The sequence below is a fragment of the Sylvia atricapilla genome, chromosome 4, assembly GCF_009819655.1.
Source record: "Sylvia atricapilla isolate bSylAtr1 chromosome 4, bSylAtr1.pri, whole genome shotgun sequence".
Lineage (NCBI taxonomy): Eukaryota > Metazoa > Chordata > Aves > Passeriformes > Sylviidae > Sylvia > Sylvia atricapilla.
In genome coordinates, this window is record NC_089143.1 from 38,610,390 (window position 1) to 38,625,150 (window position 14,761).

Here is a 14,761-nt window from a genome sequence, read left to right on the forward strand (position 1 = left end):
GCTTACATCCTTTCTGGACTACACAGAAGCCATCTCATTTTTTTAAAAACAGCACTTCCAACCATTACTGGTGGCCATTCTGGTAATTTTCAAATTATGAAATAAATATATAAATCGGTTCAGAGAGACCTGTGAACTTCTGATGTTAAAAAACAAGACTGTTAATAGCCTGTTCCTGCTTTTCAATGAAAATAGATACTCTAACTAAAGGATTTTAAAAAAAAATCAAAAGGGAGTGAAGCCCTTAGATGGACAAAGAGCACCAAAAGCAAAGTATTTACTAAATCACATGTGTTAGCTGTTCATAATGCACAAGTTCCCCTCACTTGAATATTGTTCTCTCCAGCTATAAAACCTAGCTGAAACATTGGCAAGGGCATATCCCAAAATTATGTGTATTTCATCAGGGTCTACAAATGGTAAACAATTTCTGGCGGGAGAGTCCAGAGGGAAATTTGCTGTTCAGCAGTGCTATCATGTTGAAAGCAAGACTCGTGGTGGGTGTCTTATGAGGAAAAAAAGAAATTAGATTTATCTGAGATTTTTAATATTACCAAAAAAAAACCACCAAAACAACCCCTCCAAAACAAACAAACAAACAAAAAACCCCACCTATAGTTTACTAAAGGGCTTCTAGCTAACAGACCCCCGAAGAAGGTGAGTTATCTTAAATATGTCCTAACCACAGAGATGAGGTGAGTTCATAGATCAAATTAATTAAAAATAATCAATCCTCCTACCTATCCAAAGGGGGAAAAAAAACCCCAAACATTCTTTAAAATTTGTTAGAAATAAACACTGAGATTTTTCTAACTGTGGTAATGACATAAATACTTAGTGTACATTTTGTTAGGTCTCCTCAGCTGTCTTAGAAGGTTTACTGCCTAAGTTAAAAAGTGTATTCACATCTCAGCACAAAACAGAAGAAAACTGCTAAGTCAGTAAGACTGAAAATAATTTAAAGTTGTCTGTAAGACAAGAAGCAAAAAGTCAACAATTAAAGCAATCTTCAGTTTTCTTTTCTAGATATATTCTGGAAAATTGTAGATTTACTTTTAGAATGTAAATGTGATTAGAAGCATATGGAGAACTGATTTTTTCCCCAACATATACATGAGACAAATTAAAAGCAGAAAACTCAGGGGGGAAAGCTGCAGTAGATCAAAAACTGCAGATAACACATCTAAATCCAAGAAATCTGCCAGAGAACACTAATTTGAAGATAAAAGTAGAAGGAACTCAAACACAAACTTATCTTTTCAGGAAAACAAGTACTTGAATTTACACTGGCAGGACTTCAAAATATGAAATCACTCCAGCAGCTCTATCTGGAATTTAAACAAAGTACTAAAGCAAAATGCCATTTTTACTATTTCAAATAGGAAACATTTCTTTCTCAGTACAGTATGAGCATGCAAAATACAAATCTGAGTACTTTATCTCCTCTGAACCTTTTAGAGAAAATTATCAAAACATATTTAAAAAAGGAGAAAAAAAATAACAGCAAAGGTTGTTTTAATCAAAGGCCCTGTGCTTCAGGACCAAGTTTAATTCACTTTATTTACTACTCCTCCTTAGCCTCACAAAGTAAGCACAGTATACTCCTGTAACTAGAAAGCCTAAAGAAAATGCTTAACAAGCAAAACAGCTGAATGCCTAGAAAGTTCAAGGAGAAAATACCTGACTAGACTCTCTCCAAGTTATTTAAAATAGCTGCTGGCAGCCACTATGAAGTTATAAATTCTGTTCTTTACATTCATTTCCTGGATATACACTCAAGACTACTTACTACATAACACAAACTAATAAGGGTACTCCAGATGTAAACAGATTCATAACCATTTTGACAGCTTTGTCTAGAATTCTTTCTATTACACACGAAGCCTATGAATTACTTCATCAACTCCCTTCTCCAGTAGTAAAAAATACCAGTTCATTAAGTATAACTACTATCTCTACAGTTTACATTTTCCAGTTTCTATGTTTTTAAAGCAGAGCACATTTCCCAGCAGAAAAAAATTATCTGTTTTAAAATCCTCTTATTCTAATAAATTTAAGTGAGCATTGTTTTGTCTAGACTTTTTTCTCTCAGATAATTTTATAAAGGCTTCCAAAATTCACAAACAAGTTTCAAGTTAAACAACTCTAAAAAATTTGTAATTGTCAACTTTCTACTATTCTGAGCATCTTCAGTTTCCAAAACATGGCATATAAACAAGCACTGTATTGCAGAACCTCCTCATTCACAAGCACAGGTAAAAAGCTGACCTGACACTTGAACAGCTTTAGCAAGTCAGACAACACAGAACCTGCACTTTAAGATTATGACATAAACGAGCAACGGAAACAAGGAGGGCAGAATTGGGAACTTGCTCACAGACACTAAGCTGAAATCTTCGTTTTGGGAAAATAAGCAGAGAGAGTAAATAAGCAGTTCCATGTACATGATCACTGCCACTGCTGAGAACCATTGGAGTTTATTGGGTTACTGCTGCTGTCAAGATGCCAAAGCAAGAAATTTAGGAATATGCAAAATAGTCTGAATTAGGAAATTAAAACAAATTAGCACTATCACTTCTGGCACAAATCTCTTCAGCAGTAGAGCCTCTATTCTACTTTTTTTTTTTTTTTTTTTTTTTTTTTTGTTAATTTATAACCAAGTTAAAAATATCCCTACTGCCAAATAATTATCAGACTTTACCCTGAAAACTTGATTTGTACAGTTATACCTATTCACATGCATATGAAGTCAGCTAAATGAGAGCAGGAAAAAACTATCTCAATGTTCCTAGAATGCCTTTTGGCAATGGTTGTCAACTTGGAACAATTGTCCTGGCTCTAATGTTTACACTCAAGGAATGCAACTCTGCTGTTCAAGATAAGACACACACACACAGAGACCCCAAAGCGAAGTGTGCCTGTGGGGAAAAAAGCCAAATTGCATATTCAGTGAACAGGAGAAGATATAATACACAGCCAGACCCACCTGCTCGTAGAGCAACCAGCAAAGTGCGTTTTCACTTGCAAGTTACACAAACATCAACTTGCTACAAACGTTTGGTGGGCAAGAGAGCACAACAGGAAATATCAACATGGTCATGAGAAAAATGCTGACAAATCCATAAAATAAAGTGGTTCAGAGCAATGCAGTCATAAAGAGCTAAGGCCAACAGCTTCAAGTGTCTTTCCTGGTCAAGAATTTGGATAGGCTTGTTCTTATTACAAGGGGAGAAGAGGGGAGGCAGTGGGGGGAATTTTACCCAGGACTACTTCAACTTGCAAGTATGCATCACAGAGAGAACAGTGGAATGGTAAACCATTTAAAGAGGGCACTGTAAAAATTTGGGCAAAGAAAACCTTGGAATACAACAAGTAAAATGCATTTCTAGAAACATTACAATACACATTGTGTATGATACCTAGCATTATCAGGGAACGAATTTTTAGGACTGACATACCACATGCCAATACTAAACAGAAGCAAACAAGAAACAAGCTCCATTTTTCTGAACACCATGTAAATTCTCTTTTCACATGGGTTGCAGAGAGATGCAGAGTCATTGTGTTTCAAGCTGTGAGTTTCAAGCTACCTGAAGTTTTCCCAGAGCAAAACTCCTTCCCACTCTGACAACTTTGCACCGAGTTTACATCTGCTTGCCAGCCAAAGAGACAAGACATCAAATTTTCAATACTTGACAGTTATTCAGTGAAAGACTTATCCTAGGCAAACCGATAGTGACAGCTGATGAGGTCTCTTTTATTATGCTTCACAAAGGTATGTTTCCTATAATGCACAAATATGTTTTTTTTAATATTACATTACAGCATATTGACATTTCTTTAAATAGAGAAACAGTTTTGATGACTATCTGCTTTCAAATCTGTCATACCAACACATCTTTTATTCAAATAGCTGTATCTGCAAAGAAGTATCTCTGTTGCTAAGGGATACTGAAAATAAACCCCTTCACAGGTCCACCAAAAACAAAACCATCTAAAAGCAAAAAACACCAATTCCCCTGACAATTTCTTCCACAGACTCTGCCCCAGAAACTTCAGAGGTCCCACAACCTCAAAAATGAGGTGCGAGTCCTCACACCCAAATGACTATCATTTACCAGTACGTGTCCAAAAATATTTAAGCATCTATTCTAACATAGGTTAGGTCCAGAAACATTTTAAATTTGGTTGTAAGGCCGTATTTTACCTAGTTTCGTATTTTAAAGTGTGACACAGCAAATTTACTACACTACACTGAACGTAGTTCAATATCAGCACACGATTTCCCACTGTTACCATGCATGTTAAGTGAGAATTGATACACACTTGTTTTACAGCCATTTCCACGGTTTTGGCTAGAGAAGGGAAGAATTTTGGAAAAGGAGGGAAGATAATATGAAAGAATGCAGTTAATATTCAGTTTTAACCTCGCTGACCTGCACGCCCATTTAATTATGAGGCTCCAACAAGAGCCCATTACCTCTCTCTTGTCTAAGAGCGGCCCTACTAGCCAAACCCGTGAGCCAACATAAAGCGAGCAACTCATGCAGAATAATCCTTCCAGCGCCGGTTACGTGGGGAGGAGACCCTGGGCATCCCCAGCCGCAGGGGCCCCGCTCTCCGTGCGCGCACAAGCGCTGCCCGGAAGAACTCCGGGATGGGGTGACAGGGTACAAACACGCCGTGTTCAGGCTCCGTAAACACGCGGGGCTTCCCCCCCTCACTCCGGCCTTTCGGGGGAGGCGCACGGACGACGTGAGAGGCGCGCACGGAGCCACCACGTCCGTCCCTTGCCGTCCCCGGGGGGCCGGAGCCGCCTCGCCGGCGGGGCGCAGCTGCCGCTCGGCGGGGGAACGCCGCCCGCTCCCCTCCTCCCGCCGCCTCGGCCCCGCTCCCGCGCTGCGTCCTGGGCCGCGGGGGAAGCCGAGCCTGCCCCGCCCCGCCCGTACCTGCGCAGGCGGTGCCGCCCGCTGATCCCCGGGGAGGCGCTGGCTCATCCTCCCTCCGAGCGCCAGCGGGACACGGGCGCAGCCCCCAGACCCGCGGCCGCTCCGCCGCCCGGCACCGCCCCCTCGGCCCGGGGAGGGCGGGGATTCCCACCGCGCAGAATCGGCGCCCGTCGGGCCGCCGGGGTCAGCATCGCCGTCACGGCTGATTCTGCTTCCCGCGGGCCGCCCGCCGCGGCTCCGTCCCCCGCTCCCGCCCTCCGCGGAGGGGCGCGGCTTCCCGGAGGCCCGGGAGGGGCCCGTGCCGGGCTCCCTCGATGCCAGGGTGGGTTGCGGGCCCGGGGGGAGGCAGGATGGTCCCGCGCTTCAGAACGGGGTGGAGGCGGTTTCCCGGGTAAAGGCGGCCGAGGGGTGCTGGGTACATCGCGGCATCGTTCGGCTTCGGGCTGAAGTGTGCCGCTTCTCAGTTCCAGACGCTGCGGAGGCCCCGAGAACTTAAGGGTTTTACCTGCAGAGAAATGCAGCTAAAACCCTTAAGCTGAGGTCGGGCTGATCACGGACTCCTGGGTACTGCCAGCTGTGTGGTGCTGAGGCCAGTGTGGGGTTCACTTAATACACAGCGAATGAAAGTTCTACCAAAACATTTCAAGTCAAGGAGTGCATTTTTTTTTTCTTTTTCTCCTGAGAAAATGCCCTCTGGTTCTTTTATTTGCAAGGTTAACAAGCCCGGAGGACGCCGTCCCCTGTGGCACTAGGACTGAAAAAGCACGTTGTGAATCACGAGGCTTTTTGCCCATAGGTGCCATTAAGGCGTGCTTTGGCGTCGGGAACGGAGGAGCCACAGGTGCAGCCCGATCCTCCCCGGTAAGCGCTGCGCTCAGCCCGCCGGGGCACGTTTCCCCTAGGAACCCCGCCCCGAGGCAGTCGTGGGGCAGACACGTACCGCCGGTGCGGGGCCGTGCGGGGCTGTACAGAGCCGTGCGGGGCTGTACAGAGCCGTGCGGGGCTGTACAGAGCCGTGCGGGGCCGTGGGTCGCGGCTCGTTCGTGGCACAGCTGTTGCTCTTTTGGGGGTTTCCCCCCGAAACGCTGAGACTCGCGCGCGCCCCGCCCGTCACGTCACCCCGGCCGCGCGTTACCAGGGTGAAGTGCCGCTAACGCGGACAGGGCGGGCGAGCAGGGCCGCGGCCCCGCCCCACTGCGGGCTCGTCCAATGGGAGCCGAGGTTCGGGGCGGGGCCGCCAATAGGGGCGGAGGAGGCGGGGCCTTGCTAGGCGCGAGGCCAGGTTGGGCGGCCGTGGCCGCGGCGGGCAGGTATGGCGGGGTGTGGACGGGACGGGGCGGGCGCGGGGGAAGCTGAGGCGGGGTGGGGACGGGGCGGGCGGGACGGCCCTGCCGGGAGCCGGGCAGGTGGCCCGGGTCTCTGCCAGCCAGCCTGGGGCGGGGGTTTCCCGTCCGCGCCTCTCGCCCCGGTGCTGGGCTTGCTCTGGCTGTGCGGGGGCGGCGGCCTGGCGGGGCCCGCTTGCGGAGCGCGGCCCAGTTCGGCCCCTGCCCTGTCCATCCCCGTACGCGGCCCTGGCCTGGCCCTACGCTCAGGGCGGTCGCCCTGCCTCGGGGTGTGACTTGTGCGGCTTTCCTGCGTGTCCGTAGTGGATGAACTGACTTACCGCCGTGGGCTTGAAAAGACAACGCCCTGTCAGCGCTGATGTCCTTTCTCTGGAAGCCTCTTTTTCCCTTGCCACATGTAAAAAACAAGCTATCTAGCTCACAGAAGGTTATATACCTCTTTTGACCGAACTGTAGCTTCTCGCCCAAAGGCTGGTTACTGGCCAGTTTTTTTGTACGGAGCAGCATGGAGAAGCAGCCCTGAGCTATGCCTAATGCAGCTGCTTTAACTGTAGAACAACGCTGATTGTTTCATAAAGTAGGGTAGGAAGAGAACTTGAGTAAAGTCAAGCGAAGTTCAAATTGTGTTTTACCTGCTGTGCTTTTACTGTTGCCTGAAAGAGAATATTGAAGTTAATACCAAGTCTTTCTTATGTTTAAAAGTGCAACTTTACATTAAACTATCTTTATGTACTGTAAGAAAAAAAAAAAAAAAAAAAAAAAAAGAAAAAACAAAAAAACAGCCTTACCAAGACACTGCCGGCCTGTAATTTTAGCTTTTTACTTTCCTGGTAGTTATGCTTAGTCTTAGTAGGCTTTGCATCTCCTCTTTTGCAGAACAGATCTCTTTAGATCTCTCTTGTTTTGTCTTGCTATGCTAATCAAGCTTATTCATTTTAGTCTGCTTTCATGGTATAGGTGCTGTTAAGCAGCATCTGTGTCTAGTACAAGGTAGTTCTGGGGGAAAAAAAAAATCTCAAATTGAGGAGAGACCCTGATTGTGAGACCCGTGATGTGTGTGAAGTTTCAATCTAAGCTACTAGGATCTCCTGTTGGAGGGAAGCTGGGTACAGCAAAGCAGAAATGCTGCTCTTAGTTCTTCAAAGTGAGGCTTAAGTGGAGAAAATCTTAGCACACTTTTGTCCTTTTTAGCTTATGGAGAGTATGGAAGCTCTTTTTGCTTTAAAAATTATAATCTTTTCGTCTGCTGTGAATTTACTCTGTTGTTTTCCACTTTGGTCTTTGTTTTGCCCTTTCCCTCTGCTATTCTGACACATCGGTATATTGCCATTACTTCTGCTTGCAGCTTCCTAGTGTCCTGTTTTTACCAAAGTATTTTTTAATATAGAACCTTAAACACTATCACAATTCACCTGAGTACTCCTTTTTATCTGAAAAGGTAGCCTAATGGTCAGATAGTACATGAAAAATATTGGTTTGTACCATTTTGTAAACATTTGTTTTATATTCAACATGAAAAGAGTCTTTCAGTCAGACTTAAGGCTACACCTTTCTATACTGAATAATGATTTGAGATGTGATGGGGATCTGTTGAAATCAGTCAATTTTTAGCTTCATTATAGTGATAAAAAAGCTGGATTTAGTGCTTCCTAAGAAACAATGCATAGGAATTCCCCTCGCCTCCATTGTGTTTCTTCCAAGTAAAGTTGAACGAAAGATTTTTAACCAGGTGCTATAGCTCTATGATGTTTGTATGCCAGCTGAATCAGAAGCCTTGGCACTGATTGTACTGATTTATTTAAAGACAAAACAGATCCTTTTTAGTCAAAATGAAAGATGAAACCTGTTTTATTTATGCAGCCCTTGTTGGCCCAAACGAGCCAACTGTACCAAAACTGAATTGACACTAAGAGTAGATGATTTACAGAAAAGCAACCGAAGAGACAAATGGATCAACATTTTGAGAAAAAAAACCAAAGTACCATGCCCTGATTAGGCTAGATCACTAAGTACATCTAATTAATTAAAAATGTTATGGCTTTTCTGTGTTAGTTCTGGTTTTTTTTGCAGTACTCGAGTAAGGATGCCGTAAGACGAGAACTATGGATAAATATATCAAGGTACGGAAGATTGGAGAAGGATCCTTTGGGAAAGCAATACTTGTCAAAGCTAAAGAGAATGGCCAACAGTATGTTATTAAAGAAATAAACATCTCTAAGGTGAGTGATTATTAATAAATTCCTGATCCATTCTTTTTGTGTTTCTGTTCTCACAAATTATTATTTTCCTTCTGCAGATGTCAAATAAGGAGAGAGAAGAATCGAGGAGAGAAGTTGCTGTTTTGGCTAACATGAAACACCCAAATATTGTTCTCTATAGGGAGTCATTTGAAGGTAAGATTACCTAATTCAGTAGAACCTGAAGTAACATCAGTGACTCTGTGCATTACTTACTGCACTTAGCCCAAAAGTCAGGGAGTTTTCTCTCTTTAATCAGTATTTTTCATATCTTTATTACTTAATTCAGTTATTTTCCATATTTTTTTAGAATTCTCATCCATGTTTAAAAATAATTGTAATTCAGGAAAAAGGGCAAAAAATGAACTATTCGTGACTATATCTTACATGCATTGGTTTTGGTTCATGCTTAAATGAAGGATATTCTCTTGCTTCTCCAGAGCATAAGTCTCCTTGAATATACCCTAGCAACTGGAATGCCTGTGTGGGTTAAATTCGTGTAGATTAAATTACAGTCTAAATTTGGATATTGATAACCTAGCAAGAGCAGTTTTATGTCCAAGTCTGTTGTCTAAGAGTGCAGTCTTCAGTAACTGCAACCATATAATTGCTTTCAGAACTGGAAAAATAGATGGGACTGTTTAATTCATCAGGCAGGGAAGCAAGGAGGAATACAATTCTACATTGTCTTCACAGTGAATGTCTTGGGAAATGGGCAGAACAGAAAAAATGATTCCAAAAACCTATTATAAAAGTTAAAATATTATTAAAAGGTCCTAAATACTATTTGAAGTGCTGCTTAGAGATTCTGATGTCTTCTTCTTCCCTTCCTTTCTGCTGACTTTATTATGCCTTTTGCCTGGGGCTTTCACTTTTTCTTTTCATTAAATTAGATTTTTGTGACTTAATCATATTACACAGCCACACTGGCTGTAGTTTATATATGCACACTGCTTTCTTCATTGTGGTAGAGGCCTGTTCTTTAAGACTGCTTTTTTCTTACAAGGTAGATCCTGTAATCTAGAATTCACATGACTTTGTGTTGCATCTTTATTGCCAGAACACATTGACTTTGAATACATTGAATATAAAATTTATAAAAGTAAATTATTTCAGCAATAGGTGTGCAAGAAATAGATTCTTAGAATCATCTTTTAAAATAGCACTAATTAAAGACAATAATAAAATAAACCAAACAGAGAAACAGCTTTGAGGCCTTGATGTTTTGAAAGGCAGATTTCAGACGCATTCTGTGGGAGTGAAATTTAAGTGAATTAGATGAATCAATTTATTTTAATTCAAAGTTTATTAAGTGCTGTGACTAACTTTTTCACAAAATAGGAGGGGTTTTTTTTCCTATGGAACAGCATGTGACTGATTTTCTGCAGTTACTCGTCCTTTCTCAAAATCACACCTAATGTGTGAGTAGTGTAGTTCTTACACTCTTGGCAACTTGCAATTTGCTTCTCCCTAACCTGTTTTTTCATCAGTAACTGGAAAAAAACATACCTTTGAATGAAATGTATTATGTTTGGTCATACCTCCTACTGGAAACTTGCATGGGATTTTTTGAAGTCTCCTGGGATTTCATTCAAAAATGAGAAAATAATTGTTTCCATCTCTGGTTATCTGCTGGAAGTTCTCTTACTGTTCTTCAAACTGAAATAAACTGCTCATGTCTAGTATGAAAGCTGATGGCTGTCATGTTCTGGCAAGTCCAGGTAAAATTCTAAGAAAAAAACAAGGCAAATAGAGGCAACTTAAGATCCCTATTTTTAGGGTAGGGGGATCTATAGGATATTTGACAAAAGTTTGAAGATTGGTTTTATATTGCATTGATAAAGTGACACCTTTAATTTCATGCTGGTTTTGAATGCCATGTTTGGGCATTGGTTCAGCAGATGTAATTCTTTTCTCTCCCTATCAAAGTAGTCCAATGTTACCAAAATGGAAAAATTAGGTTGTGAAACTGGAAATAATAATTTTTTTTTTCTTGAAGTTTGAAAAAATGGACTAATAAATTATATCTGAAGCTGCATGTGAAAAAGTAATTTTTTGTTGCTTTTGCTGTGACTTTAATGAAGATACTTAGAAAGTTAAGTAAAGAAGGGTCTTATTTTGTGTTTTTGAAATACTTCATCTTTTATTTTACAGAAAATGGCTGTCTGTACATTGTGATGGATTACTGTGAAGGAGGAGACCTATTTAAAAAGATAAATGCCCAGAAAGGAATCCTGTTCTCTGAAGATCAGGTAACAACAAAACTGCTGCTGTAGTGTTTTGTTGCAGGATAGTTTTTTCATGAATTTGAAATTATTTTGGTTGACGTCACAGATGTGGTTGCTTAATCTAAAAGGAAATTCTCAAATAGTCATTCTTGTTGCTGTTGGTCAGTGTAGTATCATTAAAAGCACACACAAAACCACAACTGCATAAAAAAAAAACCCAGAAAGAAAATACATTTGGAAATCCTGGGTATGTTACCTTACTTGAGATTTTGTCTGTATGTGTTAGATGCTTTTAAAAGTTTGATCTCTTGTGAAGTAAACCAAATCTGAGACATGAAAAATACTGAAAGATGACATGAATATCCTTAAACCTCTGAAATAATGTTTTTAAAGATGTAATGCCACAGGATTTTTGTACTGTAATACTGATTTTCATGTGTCATAAGTATAAAATAATATACTTTGTAAGTATAATAATATGAAATATGGCAATATGGAGTTGGCATCACTCAAAAGTTCATTTTGCAAGTAATAGAAATTTAATATTCTGCTGATATGCTTCCAATACATTTTCTTTTTCCACAAAACTGGTTGTAAAGTAATTTTTAGTGAAAGAGAAGTGGCACAGTTTGGAATAAATGAGAGGATTTGGTTTTAAGTACAGATTTGATTACATTAAGTAAAAGTAAGTTATGAAGGATTCAGGGTGGGTTTTTTTGTTGGGACTGACATGTTTCTTTGTTTATAAATTGCTCCTATGCTTTTGTGTCTGCATCCAGTAGGATCTCAGTTTACCTGGGATTGAAAGCCTTAGTAGTATATGAAAAATTTGGGATATATTTTGTAACACTTTTTAAATTTTTCTCATTTGACCTCACTTTTACAAGAAAGACTTCAAGTGGAAAAATAGAAATTATGCCTTGCATTATACTATAATTTTGTCATGTATGTACTTCTAAGTAGTGAATGTAAAACTATTATTCACATGGCAAAGTTCTTGTCATTAGTCACTTCCTCAATTCTGATTTTTGCACATTTACCCAAAAAAGCGTGTTGTTGGCATGTTCGTAATTTTCTAGTTAGCTGTTTGTTGCTTTTTTCATCAAAATCTACTTTGTAGTATTCTTCTTTTTAAGGTAAAATACACAAAATTACTACATGTAAAATAAGTGTTTCTGTGAGCATCAGTTGGCTTCTTAAGACTCTTGGTCTATTGAGTGAGTGAGTGCAAGAAGCCTTGTATTGGCTACAGCAAAAGTACAATCTTTTCATTTGCAAGTTCCACATCTTAGGCATTTTAGCCAATCACATCCATATTGCCTACCTTGGCTAGATTTATTATACATAATAAAAATAGCAGTCTCAATATTAATATCAAATTTGCATAATAAGCATCTTTCATTAAAAGGTTTGCGTTATAGTGACCGTACTATTACGTTTTTAATTATTCTGTGGTGTAAATGGAGTGGGTAAGGAGGGGAGAAAGGTAAAATCCATAGTTATAATTAAAGTCTGATTTGCTAATATCTTTTAAGTGGTGAAGCTTTCAGATAAATGACAAAGTTCATGTTGCATTTTCTTTTGTGAACAGATTCTGGATTGGTTTGTACAAATCTGTTTAGCACTAAAACATATACATGATAGAAAAATCCTGCATCGGGACATAAAGTCACAGGTACGTAGCTGCCAATTTCTTAACTGAATTGTCTTTCAAAGTGATTGCAGTCATATCTTCCTAGTTTGTTTATGAAAATGTTTCTAATACTGGAAACACTTCTTCAGTCTGCAGGAGATTTATATATTTGTACAAACAGATGAGGCTATTAGATGGAACTACAAGTGTTACTCATGTATTTATGTGTGGGGACAGAAAAGGTTATGTTTGACAATGTGAAGTGGTCTTTTCTCATGTTAATGAGGTAGGACTTGTATAAGTCTGGTGTTCCATAGTAGTCAATAACAATGACTTTGGGGGGATTGAATGGTAAAAAACTTTGTTCTTCTCAAAACATGTAGAGAACAAAAAGTGTGCAATTGTAGGAATATTTTAATTAACAGACTTCTTAACATTTCTATATCAAGAATATATTTTTAACCAAAGATGGAACAATACAGCTGGGAGATTTTGGAATCGCCAGAGTCCTGAACAGGTAATTCCTTTTTGATACTGTTTTTCCTCTGACTTAATTTAAGTTGCTTTGGTCACGGAAAACACAATCTGTGTACGTCATGTGAGTTAACCAGTTAACATCCATCCTTATTTTTGTCTTAGTACTGCAGAGTTGGCACGCACTTGCATAGGAACACCGTACTATTTGTCTCCTGAAATATGTCAGAACAAGCCTTACAACAATAAAAGGTACTGCTAAGGATTTTATTGAACAGTTTTGGTAAAAAGAAAATGAGTTCTTTTTAGGAATCTAAAGGTGCTCTAATCAAATGATGGCAAACATCTCTTAGTTTATCTCTTACCCAAGTAGCTACTGAACTTCACTGTAGAGGTGGTACCTTAGTAGGTCTGCAGTAGAAAGCATTATCATGGAGAGATGACTTACCTTAATGCTCCAAGTTCTAGATCTAGTTGTGTTCTTAATTATGGCTCTACTTTTGCCTGTCTGCACAGTGGTTGTGCTGCCTCCATTTATGCACTATCAATGTGAAATTCTGTTAAGGATGAAATGCAGCAATTTGGTGATCTGAGCACATGATGCGCATAGATGGGTGGCTCAGCTTGCTCCAGGAAACAAAAGTGCTACAGATACCTGGCTTACACCTTTGCTGACCTGGCAGTAGTCTGTACCTGGTAACAGTGTCCCCAGTGTAATTAAAACAGCTGTTAGTGAGTTACCCTTCTACTGCACCAAGCTGTTGCATTCATTGCTGCCACTGCCTTGTACTCAATTCAATGGATTTCTTAAAAGATAAAAAATGTTACAATTCCTTCCCCTTAATTTCTTGTACATGTGGTTAATTATCCAATGGTGTTCTAACGAAATCCTGTAATGAGTGAGGTTAAGTTCAGTCAGTGCTAAACAGAATAAAGTGAATTTGAGAATTGTATTTGCTGAATTAGGTTATGAAGGGTTTTTTTTATTTTGTTTGTTTAATTCAAAGGCATCAGGTAAATGTATATATTTAAACAAAAGAGGCCTTTGTCTGTATTTTGCCTAATTTCTGTGGTTGAGATGGTTCTAAATTGGAAGCCAAAATGGCATCATCCACTTTTCAGGCTTTATTTTGGTTGATGAATTGGTTTTGGGGTTTCTGTTTCCTTGGGGTTTTGCAGGGTCAAAGTAGGCCAAAGAGGGGAGCTTGCACACCCTCAAAAAATCCACCCTTTTCCTCTTCAGGGATAGGCTTTACAGATACAAGTTACTTGGCAATGTTAACCTAGAACTAAGTTTTAAAGTAATGTGTTCTTTTTGATTTAGTGATATCTGGGCCCTTGGTTGTGTTCTCTATGAAATGTGTACACTTAAACATGCGGTGAGTAGAAACTTTGTGTGTATATGAAAGAACAGTGATTTCAAACAGAATTTATTTCTGATGTTATGTAGATATATTTTAGTTGATGAAAGGCTTTTATTGTAGCTGTTTGAAAATTACCTTCAGCATTTTCATCTCTGCTTCCTGTGCCAACCAACATTTTTATTGGTGTTTTGGTTCATGCCAGCCTCTCAGATATCTTGGCACTTTTGTTTAATGGATTGTATTAGCTGAAAAAAATTGTTAGGTGGTGTAATAAATGATACTAGGAATAGTGGGGGGTATTTGTGGGGTTTTTGTTTGGCTGGTTTGGAGGTTTTGTTGGTTTTTTTTGTTTTATTGTTGTTGTTTGGGGTTTTTGGGGTGTTGGTTGGTTTGGGTTTTATTCCCAAAAAAGCTTGAATTCATTGAAAGCTTCACTGAAAGTCTGAATTTGGATTCTGCTTTTTTGCAGATAAATTAATGTATTTCTGTTTAGAATAGAAATAGTCCTTCGAAAACTCCCAAGGTGGAAGAGT

General features: G+C 40.3%; 2 protein-coding genes across 4 annotated transcripts in view; one reads left to right on the top strand and one right to left on the bottom strand.

The window, feature by feature from the left end:
* CLCN3 (chloride voltage-gated channel 3) overlaps nt 1-5,251 on the bottom strand; it is a 62,084-nt gene extending 56,833 nt beyond the window's left edge. Inside the window, exon 1 of one of the 2 annotated variants that reach the window (XM_066317610.1) lies at nt 4,950-5,251. The gene's annotated coding sequence lies outside the window, so the exon portion shown is untranslated. The remainder of the gene's footprint in view (nt 1-4,949) is intronic. The other variant, XM_066317612.1, reaches the window with a different exon arrangement.
* A 368-nt stretch (nt 5,252-5,619) lies between these two features.
* The window catches only part of NEK1 (NIMA related kinase 1), a 44,270-nt gene continuing 35,128 nt past the window's right edge, over nt 5,620-14,761 (top strand). For both annotated transcript variants that reach the window (XM_066317608.1, XM_066317609.1), the window contains exons 1-8: nt 5,620-5,810; nt 8,363-8,511; nt 8,589-8,685; nt 10,684-10,781; nt 12,349-12,432; nt 12,840-12,907; nt 13,030-13,116; nt 14,189-14,243. In XM_066317608.1, the coding sequence (XP_066173705.1) occupies nt 8,395-8,511; nt 8,589-8,685; nt 10,684-10,781; nt 12,349-12,432; nt 12,840-12,907; nt 13,030-13,116; nt 14,189-14,243 (606 nt within the window). In that variant the 5' untranslated portion in view covers nt 5,620-5,810; nt 8,363-8,394. The remainder of the gene's footprint in view (nt 5,811-8,362; nt 8,512-8,588; nt 8,686-10,683; nt 10,782-12,348; nt 12,433-12,839; nt 12,908-13,029; nt 13,117-14,188; nt 14,244-14,761) is intronic.